The sequence below is a fragment of the Cervus canadensis genome, chromosome 22 (assembly GCF_019320065.1).
Source record: "Cervus canadensis isolate Bull #8, Minnesota chromosome 22, ASM1932006v1, whole genome shotgun sequence".
Lineage (NCBI taxonomy): Eukaryota > Metazoa > Chordata > Mammalia > Artiodactyla > Cervidae > Cervus > Cervus canadensis.
In genome coordinates, this window is record NC_057407.1 from 46,330,040 (window position 1) to 46,346,907 (window position 16,868).

The 16,868-nt window shown below is 41.1% G+C and overlaps 1 protein-coding gene across 6 annotated transcripts in view; it reads right to left on the minus strand.

Annotated features, from left to right (window-relative positions):
• LOC122425065 (myosin VIIA and Rab interacting protein) overlaps positions 1-16,868 on the minus strand; it is a 217,642-nt gene that overhangs the window by 178,756 nt on the left and 22,018 nt on the right. For 3 of the 6 annotated variants that reach the window (XM_043443378.1, XM_043443380.1, XM_043443379.1), the window contains exon 2: positions 9,585-9,728. In XM_043443378.1, the coding sequence (XP_043299313.1) occupies positions 9,585-9,694 (110 nt within the window). In that variant the 5' untranslated portion in view covers positions 9,695-9,728. Of the gene's footprint in view, positions 1-9,584; positions 9,729-11,385; positions 11,405-13,264; positions 13,284-16,868 lie in introns of those variants that run through there. The other 3 variants (XM_043443382.1, XM_043443381.1, XM_043443383.1) reach the window with 3 other exon arrangements.

Consider the following 16,868-nt stretch of genomic DNA (forward strand, 5'->3'; position numbering starts at 1 on the left):
CAAATTGCTTAACACGGCATTCCAAACTAGTGTTGGCCAATAAAAATATAATGTGAGAGATATATATATATGGTTTTATACACACACACACACACGGTCTTCTAGTCATCATAGTTTTAAACAGTAGAAAAGAAACAGATGAACTTAATTTTATTATACATTTCACTTGGGCTCCAAAATCACTGCAGATGGTGACTGCAGCCATGAAATTAAAAGGCGCTTACTCCTTGGAAGGAAAGCTATGACAAACCTAGACAACATATTAAAGAGCAGAGACAAAAACTTTAAAGTTTGGGGAAAAAAATAAAAGGCAGCGATATCACTTTGCTAACAAAGGTCCATATAGTCAAAGCTATGATTTTTCCAGTAGTCATGTACGGATGTGAGAGCTGGACCATAAAGTAGGCTGAGTGCCGAAGAACCAATGCTTTTGAACTGTGGTGCTGGAGAGAACTCTTGAGAGTCCCTTGGACAGCAAGGAGATCAAACCAGACAATCCTGAAGGAAATTAATCCTGGATATTCATTGGAAGGACTGATGCTGAAGCTCCAATACTTTGGCTACCTGATGCAAAGAGCTGACTTATTGGCAAAGACCCTGATGCTAGGAAAGATCAAAAGCAAAAGGAGGAGGGGGTGGCAGAGGATGACATGGTTGGATAATGTCACTGACTCAGTGGACCTGAGTTTGAGCAAACTCCAACAGATAGTGAAGGATAGGGAAGCCTGGCGTGCTGCAGTCCATGGGGTCTCAAAGAGTCGGACACGACTTAGTGACTGAATAACAACAATACATTTTACTTAAAATGTAATTTTAGATTCATTTCAATGTGTTTTCAATATAAAATTATTAATGAGACAGTTTACATTCTTTTTCAAACTAGAGCTTTGAAATCCAGAGTGTATTTCACATCTAGACTACACTTAATGCTTGGATAAGCCATATTTGACGTGCTCAGTGGCACCTATGGCTAATGACTAATGTGATGTCCCAGCTACACTTCCCCATATCCTGACTCAAGCCCTACTGGGTTCCCCTCCCTGGGGATGTTACCCCAGGTTCTAGGAAGCACAGGTGCCAGGTTTCTAAGACAGCCCAAATTTTACCCATTCTGTCCCCAGCACCTGGGTCTCCTTGATTTCAGCACCAAGGCAGTGTGCTGTCCTGGTTCTGGGATGGCACTATCTAGGTTTGATTCTACCTTTCACTGTGTACAACCTGGGCCAGTTTTTTATTTCTTTTTAGACACTCACTGTCCCCATTTTGGAAATGGGTAGACGGAGTGCTTCCCCCAGAGTTGGCTGGGAGTGAGAAGAGGTCCTGTTCCTGGAACACCACACTCTATCCCACGTGGTGAGCAGTGGTGCACAAAGAACTGTTGGCAGCACAGTCGCTTCGCCCACTGCCGCCGACCACGGCTCCTGATTGGGGTGAGGAAACGCCCTTCTTACTGTCCTGTTGGCTTCCCTGGCAAAGCAAATAGGCTCAGATGGCAAAGAAACTGCCTGCAATGTGGGAGCCCTGGGTTCGGTCCCTGGGTCAGGAAGATCCCCTGGAGGAGGGCATGGCAGCCCACTCCAGTACTCCTGCCTGGAGAATCCCAAGGACAGAGGAGCCTGGCGGGCCACAGTCCATGGGGTCGCAAAGAGTCAGACATGACAGAGTAATACACAGGATGCTCCCTGCTGCCCAGACCTTTTCTCAATCCACTTTAAAAATCCTGTCTGTCTTCCAGGATCACATCAAATGCACCTCTCCTTCAGGAAGTCCTTCCTTTCTCCTGCCTCCCACCTCCAAGATGAAAGTATTCCCATGGGTCTGTTTTTCTCACTCTGCATAGCATCCTAATTATTCATATCAGACTTAGTTCACCTTCTGGACTTTTCCTCAAGGGTTAAGGCACTTACTAATTTTTTGAACCTTTCTCTCCCTCCCCTACCCTTTCATCCCCCTCACATTTCCCCAGGAGGCTCCTGACATTCAGTATATGATTTTGAAGCAAATGAATGAATATCCAATAGCTTTGATTTAATATATGTGACCTTTTCATTATTAAAAGTACCAGTACTAAGTAAAAAGGCGATTTAAAAAATCTGTGCGGTCCCTGATAGCTTTGAGATTGATACGCTTTATCCTACTCACGTCCCACTCCTGAGGTCCCCACACCTGCCCTACACAAGTCTCCAGGACCGCTCCTGCTGTCTCTGAGTTGCTGGGCCTTCCCCGTCAAAAGGGGGCTCAAACAGAGCTGTGTCTGACCTTCCACTCCACCACACAGTGCGCCTGCTTTCGGCTCCATCATTTCGGAGCCCCGCCAGGCGACTGGCCAGTCAATCTGATCCAGCAGTGCAGAGGAAGGAACTCCGGCCTTGCAGCACCCCCTCTCTGAGACAGCAGATGCATCACCTGGACAGGTGAATGCCACAGCATTCCTGCAGCATCTCAGGGGCTACACGGGGCGGTGAGGAAATGCAGGACAGATGCACTCTGTGAACACATAGTTATCTCATAAACCACAGGGCCTATGTATTCCAACTGAGTGAAGACGAGGCAATCTGACCTCCAGCTTCAAAGAAGGGCATGACCAGGAGTGTTTGTTAATTCATTCCATAAATTTAAATGTCCAGACTAGGGACCCTGAGAGTGAAGGCATTTTACTTTTTGAAAAAGAAACTTCTTGAAAAATTAAATTCGTGTGATAAAATTTTAATTTGTTTGAATTTTGAATGAAGAAAGATCACTAACCCATTTCATTAAAAGTTCTGTGTTCTTTCTATTTAATAAAATCAGAATTGAACCTTAAAGGGGTTTCTGTATAACAGACTAGAAACACAAAGCATTTCAAATTGAGGGAGATGCTCTGCTTTCCTGCAGTGGGCCTTCCACACCCCCTGGCAGCTTTTAGTTACTTTCTCACAACACTGAGATCTGACTTTTGGGGGATGGACGGTTGCCCTCACACCCTGTCACCAAGGTGCAGAGAGGGTGCAGGCTATGTCAGCAACTGAGTAACAGAAATCGGTCTCCAAGTGTATTAATCCTCTTCTTAACAGAGGCCAGAGGGGGAGTAATTTACATACTGTGGCTGCTGGGCTGCAGGCACTGAGCCTCTCCAAGAAAGACTAGACGGGAAGTGCCCTGCCACTCACGCTGCCCTCCCCTCCCCTCCCCTCCCTTCCTTCCCCTGGCCTGGCCTGGCCTGAGCCCAGCCGTCCTTGGCAGGTAGAAGCACACTCTCAGTTCAGCAAACCCTGCCAATTAATGGCCAGTCGCATTACGGGAAACCATTTCATCAAATCTAACCCCTGCTCCCCCACAGACCAAGTCCATTAGAGCAGCAGCAAATCCTTGGAAGTTATCCAGATGCTAACTAGCTTCTGGCCAGCACATTTTAAATGAGAAATTTTAAACGCTGTGGCTATCTCATAAACATCTCAGTCTGAACACCAGAGTGCCATGCAATTAACACTTATTTTTAAAGCCACTTTGTAAACGTGCCTGACAATATAAAATCACAGAATATAAATTATGCTCCTACTGTAAGTCAGGAGATATTTCCACAGGTGTCTTATACTATATGAGATGGCAGAAGACCAGGAGCCGAGGGGCCAGGCCAGGCTCCACCCACTAACAGTGTGTTCACCCCACAAATCCTTCTACAGCTATAAAGTTAAGGGTGGGGGCATAAAATCAAGGTCCCTTTCAGCTCCCAGAAACTGTATTAGTCAAAGTCATACTAGACTACGCTGCTGTAACAAATAAACCCCAAGGCCTCAGTGACTTATCCCACCAAAAGTTTCTTTCTTTCCAGCACAAAGCCCCCTGCTGGTCATCAGAAACTCCCCCTCATCCAGTGTTTTGGAGGTCAGGCTCCCTCCAGCTAACGATGAGGTAAACAGTGGTAGAAGGACCTTTAAGGTCCACATCTGTGTGACCCCAGAGCATGCTCTGGGTCCACACTGCACACAGGGACTGCCCTTTGTGTCTGCACCTCCCCAGGCTCCTCTGTGGCCCTGACCAGCAAGGAAGTTGCTGTGGCCAGTGAGTTCCAGATGGCAGACTTAACACTTGGTGGCCTTTCCGCCTTCCCAAGACTTATTTAAAATGACAGCAAGGAAATACAAACGTAATTGATTCATAAGAGTAAACAGAAGAGGAGGAGACCAATCAGCCACCTACAGATTTCAGTGAAGTTCTGAAAGAGGAAGCAGCGAACACCATTTTCTATCATAATGACTATTGATTTTCAACAGTAGTGTCAACCTCTGAATAAAACAAGAAAGGCTCAAATTTATGTTTTGCAGAACAGCACCTGGATGGCCTCAACCTTGAATACATAAGAATAAAGGTACCGCGTGGACAGATGTGAGATGAAGAAAGTGGAAGGGGTGGTGGACAGAAGGTAGGAACATCATATGAATACTTGTGCTGCCAGACCAAGGAAGGAGGGTGAACACGCATGGAACGAGACCGAGGGGTTTCTGTGTGCTATTTGAAAGATGACCAATAGAAAACCAAACCACAGATAATAACAAGCAAGAAACCAAAGGGAAAGTACTCTAAGTAAGTAAGCAAAGTCCCCACTATTCAGAGCAGAGAAATGAAAGACTACCTAATATTGATACATCAAGAAACAGCAACATACCCCCATATTTTAAATTTACAGAGGTAAGGCTAGGAGGACTACAGGATTAAGGACAAAACTGATTAAACATGGAGCGGAGGGCTGGTGCCTTTCACCTTAAAGTGTTCTTTACCATTTTGTTTTTTTCCTATTTGCATGAAATCATCTGATGAAAGACAAGGAATCAAATGAATCAAGCATAGTGTGTATTTTCTACACATTTACCTGATTCATCTAGACCCCCAAGCACCTGGAGGAAGGAGCAGGGTCAATATGTCTTTTGTTCTCTGATGTGCTCCATCCATAGCTTTAATACTGTGGTGTGTCCTAGAAATCAACACTGTATTGAAGTTGTACGTAAGTACCCTGTCCTCTATCTGCTGCTGCATGCCCACAGTTCTCAGGCCTGCCCAGTCCTCTGTCTTCCCCCTAACTTGTCCTACTATACATATAGTCTTTAATGGGATTAAATGTTCGATACACCGCATCCTCAGTGCTTCAAGCATATAGTCTCAATGATACGGGACCCACAGAGTCACTTTATATAGGAAGACCTATGACTGTGTATATACGCAGGAGCTGATATACGCACTTGTGGTGTGACTCTGCTCATTAGAGGGTGTGGTGGAGAGTGGGAGACAGGACTCTTCTACTTGCACCGAAGGACGGTTTTGAAAAGGCTTGATCCAATCTATAGAATTCAGAGAATGTGGGGAACAGAACCCTGGCTCTGTCACAATTAACTGTGTTTCTGAGAAAGCTCTGTAACCTGTCTGTGCCTTGGTGCCTTCATGTACATGGGGATCCTCCTTATGGGAACTTCTACGAGGAATCAATAATAATGAAATAATGAGGAATAATAATAAATAATAATGAAAACTGTGCAGTGCACCCAGACTGCTTCCCTTCTTCTAGTTAGCTTTCCATGAACTTATTTCAGTGACCTAACTGTGTTGAACGCTTCAGCCCCTGCCTGCTCTGTCTTACCATCATGTGTTCTGAGGGCATTTAATTCACGCTTTCACCACCTATATATTTACCACACTTTATGTCAATACTGAAGAACAGATCATTAGAAACACTGTGTAACCTCTACACCTGAGACTTACCCTTACAAAAACCTAACCAGAGAAACTAGGTAAATAACAGCTGTCCAGGAGAAAATAAACACAATTCAATTTGAAATCTTATAATAATAAAAATATTCTATTCCGAATCTTATGCTTATTGCCACAAAAATTAAAGAATTCAAAAACGCCTTCTGTAACATAGCTTCCAAGACTCGTCCACGTCTCCTAAATCCAGGCAACGCAGAGAGGCAAGGAAAGGTTTGCCCACTGCTGTGGTTTTGAGTCTGGATTTACTACGAGTGGTTCGAACTTAGGATAGTGCTTGGACTTTGTTCTACCACTGCACTCTCCCCGGCTCCCTCCCTCCCAGCTTCTCTGGAAACATAAAGGCGCATTCCTGAATCAGAAGCTGACATCTGTTGTTGCCTCCGCCCTGCTTGAGGTCACCCCAGAGAGCAGCCCAGCCCCTCCCTCACCTCCTTCAAGACCACAGAGGCCTTCCCTGAGCTGCCCATGCACTAGGGAGCCCCCTGCCCATCCCAGGCCAGTCTCTGCCCCCATTTCCCCACTTCATTCTTTTTCATGGCTCTCATCACCTAATACATACAAGTATATTTTTATTTATTTACGTCCTCTCTCTCTGTCCTCCGTCTAGGGCAGCACTAGACAATTGAAATATAACGTGAGACATGTTTAATTTAAAAATTTCTAGTACCCAAACTAAAAAAGAAGTAAACATAAGCAGGGAAGATTAATTTTACTGTTTCTTCTTTAACCTCATGTATCCAAAAATTGGTGTTTCAAAATGTAGTCAACATCAAAATTATTAAAGAGATAGCTTACATTTTTTGGTACTAAAATTTGGAGATCTGGTGTGTATTTTACAGTGCATGTCAATTCAGACTCACCCCATTATAAGTGCACAAAGCCATATGTGGTCGATGGCTATAGGATGGGTGGTATAGCGCTGAAATGTAAACTCCATGGGGTGAAGGCTTGTTTGGCTCACTGTTATGTACCCAACAGCTAGAACAGTGCCTGGAATGTGGAACTTTTTAAGTATAGTTGATTTACAATGTTGTGTTAATTTCTGCTGCATAGCAAAGTGACTCAGTTATACACACACACCTCTTCCTTTTTAAGTATTCTTTTCTATTATGGTTTATCATAGTATATTGCATATAATTCTCTGTGCTATACAGTAGGACCTTGTTTATCCATTCCATATACAAGAGTTTACACCTGCTAACCCCAACCTTCCGTCCCATACCATCCCGCCCAACCCCCCTCCCCCCGGGCAATCACAAGTCTGTTCTGTAAGTTTGAGAGTCTGTTTCTGTGTTGTAGATAGGTTCATTTGTCTCATATTTTAGATTCCACATATTAAGTGATATCATATGGTATTTGTCTTTCTGACTTCCTTCACTTAGTATGATAATTTCTAGTTGCATTCACATTGCTGCAAATGGCATTATTTCATTTTTTTATATTACATTATATATATGTACCACATTGTGTTTATCCATTCATCCGTCAATAGACATTTCACTTGTTTGCATATCTTGGCTATTTTGAATAGTATTGCTAGGAACACAGGGGTGCTTGTATCATTTTGGATTGAGTTTTGTCTGGATATATTCCAGGAGTGGGATTGCTGGACATACGCTAATTCTATTCTCAGTTTTCTGAGAATACCACTTTCCACAGTGGCTGGAACAACTTATATTCCCCAATAGTGTAAGAGAGTTCCCTTTCTTCCACATCTTCTCCAGCATTTGTTATCTGTAGACTTTCTAATGATGGTCGTTCTGACCAGTGTGAAGTGATACACACTGTAGTTTTGATTTGCGTTTCTCTAATAATAAGCAATGTTGAGCATCTTTTCAAGTGCCTATTAGCCATTTATATTATTTCTTTAGAGAAATGTCTATTAATGCCTTCTGCTCATTTTTCAATTGAGTTGTTTTTTTTTGTTGTTGTTGTTGTATGAGTTATTTGTATATTTTGGAAATATACACCTGTCAGTCACACCACTTGCAAATATTTTCTCCTATTCTGTAGGTTGTCTTCATTTTGTTTATGGTTTCCTTTGCTGTGGAAAAGCTTGTAAGTTTGATTAGGTCCCATTTGTTTATTTTTGTCTTTATTTCTATTACCTTGGGAGACTGACCTAAGAAAGCATTGGTATGATTTACGTCAGAGAATGTTTTGCCTATGAGCTCTTCTAGGAATTATTATGATACCATATGTTATATTTAAGTCTTTAAGTCATTTTGAGTTTATTTTGTGTACAGTGTGAGGGTATGTTCCAATTTCAGTTTACATGTGGCTACCCAACTTTCCCAACACTACTTGCTGAAGAGACTTTCTTTTCCCCATTGTATATTCTTGCTTCCTTTGTCAAATATTAATTAACCAGAAGTCTGTGGGTTTATTTCTTGGCTCTCTATTCTGTTCCATTGATTCATACGTCTGTTTCTGTGGCACATGATTTTTAAATCAACTAACTATTTAACATATTTCTTATCTTCCATCTAACAAGCATGTATTGAATATATACAATATGGGGAAAAACATGGTAGAAATAAAGTTAATTACACGAGGGTGCTTACAAGAAATGGGGGTTACTCTTCTATAGAAACAGAAAGACTGAGAAACTCCAAGGGCAAAAGAAAACAACCCATGTCAATTTTAAGCAGAGTGGGAAAGGGCATGGTTCAAACTGAAATGGGATGCCACTCTGGAGAAGTAGAGAGGATCATAGAGAAAGTTACTGCAATGACTGGGATGAAAGATGCTGAGGAGGCAGAAATAACAAGGTCTGGCCCTAGCCCGTGTGAGAACCAAGTCAGGGAGGAATTATAAAGACAGGTTTTGAGCTCAATGGCCAAGGAAGGAGACAGTACCATGACAAACCTGGGAAATCCCGAGGGATAACAGGTTTGTGGGCATCTCCCTGGCAGGCCAGTATTTAAGATTTCACCTTCTAATGCAGGGCATACAAGTTTGATCCCTGGTTGGGGAACTAAGATCCCACATGCCTTGCAGCCAAAAAAAAAAAAAGAAACCCAAAACATAAAACAGAAACAATATTGTAACAAATTCAATAAAGACTTAAAAAAAAATGGTCCACACTAAAACAAAAAAAAAAAGAAACATTAAAAAAATTCAAACATAAAAACAGGTTTATGGAGGACAGGAGCTCATGAGGACTTGCCATCAGGTTCTAACACACAAACCCCAGCACTGACCACATTTCCATCACTCCTTCTTCTTCCAAATTTAGGCAGCAACAGTACTTCCAAGAACATCCCATGAGAAAATATCAACTGCAGAGGAGCCACAAGCCCTCCTCTCTGGGTCTCAGTTTTCCCTTCTATAAAATGAGGGGGCAAGGTTGAGCCAGGTATTCTCATCCCAGCCTGCTGATCACTCTCCTTGAACCAGGTCTTCAGAGCTCTCTTTCTTTGCCAGAGTAGCCAAGAGCTCTAACAGAAGAGTTTACAGCTACGAGTTTAATTCTCCCATTTATATAACACTTGGGTTATTCTTCAAGAGTACCTGGACAAGAAAATAAAAGCCAGGAGCAAGCTCAGAGCAGCGACTGTCATCACAAACTCCATCCATTCTACAGCTAACAATGCACCAGGGGAGCAGCCAAACAACAACATTGACTGCCAGTGAGAATAGTCACATTTCTGAGCTGACATCGTGATGCCCAGCAGTGAGGCTAGTCCGCCTGACTACAGAGGGAAGGACATTCTTCTTACATGTGTTTACGTGACATAAACACTTTGAACACAGGGCTGACAGCAAGGACCATCAGGAAGCCTGTTTCACTTGTCCACACGTGGTTCAGTGTACCCAGGTGCAAAATAGGAGCATCTCACCTGAGACGCTCCTCCTCTTTTTTTCGGAGATTGAAGTCTCGCTGGACCACCTGGAGGACATGCTCCGTTTCATCGTCGGTCAGACCAGACAGGTCCAGCTTCCTCCCCATGATTTAACACCAAACACAGACGGTGGGACAAGACCTGAGAAATCAAAGGAGAGACCACAAATTGAGGGCAAGAAAAAAGTTCTCCACGGATAATATCAACCAATGTTGTTATTAAAGAGAATTAAACACAGTGTTTATATAAGGTGGTTTCCTGCTCTGCTCTCATACTCAGCAAATATTTAGAGACAACTTCAGCAAGGCTGCAGAGAAAAAGAGAAGGTAACTGATCATCAATACTTATTTATCCCTGTTCTTAAATTAGAAAAAAAATGATAACTTATTCTTTTCAATAAAATGAGGTGTACATGAGATCTGCTGTAAATTTCTGTAAAACGCCAAAAAACGATATCCAAAACTTCTCAAGTTCTGTGATTTGAAGTCTCAAATTGTAAATATCACACATAATTGCAAGATAAAAAAAATCATACTTAAAAAAATATCCTATACACCTCCTGAAGTTTTTATCACATGACTGAAATACAAACTAGAAATTGATAAACTCTCTTCTGCAAAAAAAAAAAGTAAAATAATACTTTTAGACATTTTCTTAGCACCAGAAAGTATATTTCAAAGAAACACCTCCCCAGAGGTGCATACCTAAAAATTATGGGAAACTACATTAAAAAAAAAATTTTAGTGAATGGTTGCACCCAGTGGTAAAATTAAATAATTCCAGAAAAGTGCCCAGAATTGAAGGGCATCACAAACATAAATGCAAACATTCTCCACAAAAATATCTGTGGAACCAATGCAGCAAGATTTCAAAAGCATTATTACATGCCATAACCAAGTGAGTTTTATCTAAGCAATGTAAGGTGGTTCAGCATTCAAAAATCAGAGTAACCCACTACATAAGTAGAATAAAAGAGAAAAATCATCTGATTATTTCAAGAGATGCAGAAGAAGCATTTGACAAACTTCAGTGCCCATTCATGATAGAAACCCTCTGAAAACTAAGACTAGAGAATATTTCCTCCATCATGTAAAAGGCATTAAAAAAATAAAAACAACAAAAACCTACAATTAGCATCAAATTCAGTGATGAAAGACTGACTGTTTCCCCCTAAGATCAGGAAACAGGCAAGAATGACCACTCTTACCACCTCTGCTCAATACTGAATGTCTTTATTATAAAGCTACATTAGTCAAGACTGAGTGGTATTGGCATGCACGTAGGTGTAATGGCTGGCTAGTAACAGAGCATCACAGATGAGGTGGCTTAGATAACAGAAATGTATTTTCTCCCAGTTTTGAAGGCTAGAAGTCTGAGATCAGGATGTTGGCAGAGTTGACTTCTCCTGCAGTCCGTCTCCATGATTTACAGATGGTCATTTTCTGCCTGTATCTTCCCATGGAGTTCCCCCTGTGCACACCTATGTCTTAATTTTTCCTTCTTATAAGGATTACCAATTGCGTTGGATTAGGGTCCACTCTAATACCATCATTTTAACTTAACTGCCACTTTAAATATTCTATCTCCAAATACAGTAAAAATCTGAGGTGCTCAGGTTAGGACTCCAACACATGAATTTGTCTCAGCCTGTAACTCTTCACCCTTTGCACCCCCCCACCCCCAGATAGCACATCCTTCTCACATATACATTTCAATCACTTCATCCCAACAGCCACAAAAGTCTTAACCTATTCCAGCATCAACTCGAAGTCCAAAATCTCATCTCATTATCATCTACCTTAGGTATAGGTGATTCATCCCAAGGCAAAAATCCTTCCCCCTTGTGAACCTGTGGAAGCAAACAAGTTATCTGCTATCAGAGTAGTGTAGTGGGGCAGGCATTGGAGAGACATTGCATTCTGGCGGGGAGGGGTTGGAAAGGAGAAAGAAGGCTTAGGTCTCAAGCAAGTCTGAAAGCAGGGCAAATTCCATTAGGTTTTTTTTATTAAGTTATACTTGACATACTATACTATGTTAGCTTCAGCTGTACCACACAGTGATTCGATATTTTTATACATTATGAAATAATCACCGCAACAAGTCCAGTTACCATCCAAAGTTGTTACAATATTATTGACTATATTCCCCATGTGTACTTTTTTCATGCATAATCTACTATTTGTTTATTTTTAATATTTTTATCCCTATGTGTACTTTACATTCCCGTGACTTCTTTATTTTATAATTGGAGGTTTGCACCTCATAATTCCCTTCGCCGATTTCATCTGCTCCCTCCACCCCCTCTCCTTCAGCAACCACCAGTTTGTTCTCTGTATCTACGAGTCTCCTTGTTTCGTTTGTCTAAGGCTCAAGGATAACTCTCTTTGGCTCCGTGCTCTATCCCCCAGTCCAGCAGGGCGGCAGTCTCGCCCCCGTGGCTCTGGGTGTAGCCACAGCAGCGGGGCCCACTCTCAGGAGCTGAGGAGGGACAGTGCCCTCCCCAGGCCATGTGACAGAGACACCCCCGCAGACGTCTGTTTTGTCTTCAGGATCATTCTTCCCTTTTCCTGACAGATAATGCATGTTGGTAGCCAAACATCTCTGCTGGCCCATCCTATAGCCTCTCAGAAGTCCAGCAGCCTTCCCTCAGTTATCCTGTCTCTATTTAGTTTAAGCTGGCAGTGTCTCTGTCGATGTAAATTCTCCAAAACTTTGTCAGCTTCCCAGGCAGTTCTCAGGGGGCCAAGCCATCAGACAAGAGGATCCTCTACTGATCTGTCCTGGGTAACAGCGTCCCTGTTTCCAATTTCTGCTGCAACAGTTGACTGGATCTGTGAGCCACAGTCTAATCTCATAAGCAAACGGTTGTCCAGTCACACCCTGATTGCTCTCTCTACACAGACTTTCTCATTTTTGCAGTATGAGTAGACTGAGAATTTTCCAAATCTGCAAGTTCTGGATCCTTTTGTGGAACAATTCTGTCTTCTTTACCTCTCTCCTCTCACGTCTCATTATAGCAGCAAGCATAAGCCAGTCTTTAATACTTATTTTAGAATTCTCAGGTAACTATCCAAGTCCATAGTCACTGACAAATTCTACTTTACATAAAACACTGGAACACAATTAGACCAAATTCTCTGCCACTTTATAAATAAGAATGCCTTTCCTTCAGTTTCCAATTACATATTTCTCATTACTTTCTGAAACCTCAGCAGACACCTCTAACATTCATATTTCTATCAACTTTTTGTTCATGATGATATGTGTGTTCTCTAATATAAGAGAAGCTTTCTCTCCATCTCTCCTCTTTTCTTCCCAAGTCCTCACTATAATCACCTTTAACATTCATATTTCTACTAACAGTCTCCTAAGGGAAACCTAGACTTTTTCTAACATACAGCTCAAAACTCTTCCACGCTCTACCCTTACCCAGTTCTGAAGTCACTTCCACATTTTTATACAGAAGAAGAAACAGACATGGCAAATACACATATCCAAAGATGCTAATTTCACTGGTAGTTATAGAATTGCAGTTAAAACCATATTTAATATACACCAAAACTGTCTTTATCCAGTGTTACCAGGAGGTGGGACAATTTTGATATAGTGAGTACAAACTAGTACAGTCTCTTTGTAACACAAGTAGGCCTCATTTTCAAAATTGAAGATGCATGTACCTCAGCATTTCTGTAGGTATATTTCTCAGACATCATCTTGCAAATATGCACCAACAGACGGGAATTGGGTTGAATCATATGAAATAAATGGGGACCTATAAAAACTCCTATTTCACATAGCTCATCCTAAGAGAAGAACATTAGTAACAGTAACATTCAAAAGAGCAAAAAATATAAATAAGTAAAACCTGTAAACCATCTCAAACAACCATAAACAGAAAGAAGGACAAACAAATAGTGTATGCTTGTTTCATGCCAGTGGAATACTCCACTGCAGTGAAAAAGAACATCCTAAAGGTATGTTCCACATGCATGAATCTCTAATAAAACATGCTATTGAGACAGACAAGCCACATGTATATGCATGTACAGCATGCAAACTGTATGACTCATTTTTATATAAAGTTCAAAAGCACAGAAAACCAAGAATACATATATTTAAGAATGAATGTGATAAAACAATACAGAACAAAAAGGGCCCTCTGTGAAGGAGAGAGATCTGGCTGGGTATAATCACATATGGGTGGGAAGAGAGCCTGGAGCACCTGCTGGTCTGAGGAAGTGAATCAGGAATAAGACCCCACCCCTGGGCTGCTCAAGAGGGGAGGCTTCGTAGCTGCCATCTTCTAGTCTCCCGATGAGCAGGAAGAAAATGCAGACTGACTTCTCCCTTTAAAACACCTCATTAAAGGTGATAACGGCACTTTGAAGTTTCCCAGAAGGTGATATGCCTGCCCCCTTCACTTCACTGGCTTTTGGGTTCTGAGAATTCAAAGTGAGATTCTAAGATGCCCAGTTTGGAGGAGACAGAAGCGGCAAATTTGATCGTATCAAATCTAAGTGATCAGGACTCAAGAGGCATAAATGGTTTCTGTAGAGAAATAAACAAAGCAGCTGTAAATGGATAAGACAGAGAATAATGAGAAACCCTTTGGGGGAAATAGTAAAAGCGTCTTCCCTTTTTTACAGTAAACACAATTAGATTTCCTGCATCATAGGAGAAAGGACATCAGCAGGGCTAGAAAAGCCTCAGTGTCCATGAGTCAGAGGTCACACAGGTTTGACTCTTTCATTTACAGATGGGAGAGTGTAAGCCCAGAGGGAAACGATTTCCCAGACACAAAACTGGTTCAGATGCTCTGACTTTCAGACTTGGTGCTCCCACTTCTGGATTTCTCTGGTTTATACTCAAATAAGAAGGTAGCAGAGAGAATACATTTTAAAATTTAGTAATGAGAAAATTAATAAACTTCAAGATTTAATTACGCCACCATTTCCCTAACAAGTGTTTCTCGGGTCACTGTTCCTGTTCTGAGTGTTCTGAGAAAGGAGAGCTCAGAGATGAAATAAACTAGAGAGGAATGCCTCACACTGTATTGCCCTCTTGGGGATGTACAGGCATATAAGCTTATCAGAGCCTCTAAGAAGTCTGTCACTAAAGAGCCAGTCTGCATTTAACTCTGTGTTTGTCAAATGCATGTGTCTGCAGATACCTGTTTCTTTAATAACAACTGCCTTTTCACATCCAAAGAAATGACTATTTGAGAACTATTGCCGTTAAGTCCATCCCATGATGACAAGCTACAGTAGCTACTGTAATATAATTACTGAGTTGATTTAGCTGAGGTTTTTAAAATGCAATTATCATAGGAAGCTACAGAGTTATCTGAGATTTAGAAGAAGCTGATGACTTAAAAAGGAAAGCAGATGGATACAACTTTACACATAGAAAACCAAAATAAAGGTAGAATTGTTTATACTGTTCTTGAATAGAACTAGAGGGAGGATATAGATGATTCTATAGGAAACTAGGTAGCACAAACCTTGCAAATGAAAAAAAAAAAAAAAACAGACATTCCAAGAATATGAAATACACACACAATGGGAAGTTCTTCATGATGGGTCAGGGTTTACACAAGTGACATTCTAGAAAGGAACCTAAAACAGATGCATAAAGGACAAATGCATTAATGGAACCTTTACAAATCCACTGTGTGTGTGTGTGTGTGTGTGTGATGCGTCTGATACACAGAAAGAGGTAAAGAGATTAACTTGGAATATCCAAAGTCCTAAAGACAATAAAGGGCAAATAAATACTGCTGGGGCTTCCCTCTTTGACCATAACTAGATCTTGATTAGAGATGAAGAGAAATTTCTTACTTCTACAAAGGAATCAAAATGTTAGGGCTGTCCCATTTAAGATTCTTGTTATCAGGTGGTTAAAAAAAAAAAAAAAAAGAACTTGGCCTGGGAAGGAAAGGAAGAAAGGCACAAGTGGTCTGAGATGTACTTGCATTGCAACTTCTTTGGAGTAAGTGGTGCTTGGGCTGTAGAACTCACTTTCATTCTTCCACCTTCAAGGGTGTTGTCCCTGCCACGAATAGCCCCGTCTCCAAGACTCATTCTTTACCTGTACACAGCAAAGGCCCAGAGAAGACATGGTCATGCCAACAAGGCATAGTTGATTGGACCAGGGGTGTTACATCTCTCTCCTGGGAATGATATTAACAGGAGGAAGAGAAAGGAATAGAAAAATAGCGAATAAATTATGGCGGATAACTTTCCAAATTCGATGAAAAGTGTTGTTAGTCTTCTCATTCAAGAAGCTCCACAAACTCTTCGTTGTTGTTTAGTTCCTAAGTCATGTCAGACTCTTTTGCAACCCCATGAACTATAGCCTGCCAGGCTCCTCTGTCTGTGGGATTTCTCAGGCAAGAATACTGGAGTAGGTTGCCGTTTCCTTCTCTAGGGGTCTTCCCGGCCCAGGGGTCAAACCAGTGTCTCCTGCAGTGCAGGCGGATTCTTTACCACTGAGCCACCTGGGAAACTCCAAGTTCCACGTAGGAAAAAGTCAAAGAATGCACATCTAGACACATCATAGTCAACCAATCAGAAGTCAAATAAAATACAGAATCTTGATGGTAACAAGAGAAAAATGATTCATCACACACAAAGGATCTTTAGTAAGATCAACTGCTGACTTCTTATCAGGAATCATTGAGGTCAAAAGGCAGAGAGATGATATATTCAAAGAACTGAAAGAAAAGGATTATTATCCAAGAATTCTATATCCAGAAAAGTATCCTTCAAAAATTAAGGATAAATTAAGACAAGACATTCCAGATAAGCGAAAATGCAGAGATTTTACCATCAGCTGACCTGCTTTACAAGAAATACTAAAGGAAGTCTATTCAGCAAAGACTGACAGAATTAAAAAAAAGAAATGGACAATTCAGCAATAATAGAGATTTTGATATCAACCTCCAGTAATAGAGCAATTAGCAAAACATCAGCAAGGATATAGAAAAGTTAACCCATATTATAATTTACGTAGCTTTTACAGACATCTACAGAACACTCTACATGACAGCAGAACATACACTCTAAAGTACACATGGAATATTCTGCAGATAGACCATACATTAGGCTATAAAATAAATCTTAATACATTTAAAGGAATTGAATAATATAAAATATATCTCTAATTACAAGGGAAGGAAATTAGAAATTAATAACAAAGACATTTGGTATATTCACATGTATATGGAAATTAATGTACTGTAAATAACCAAAGGGTCAAGAGAAATAAGAAAATATCTAGAGA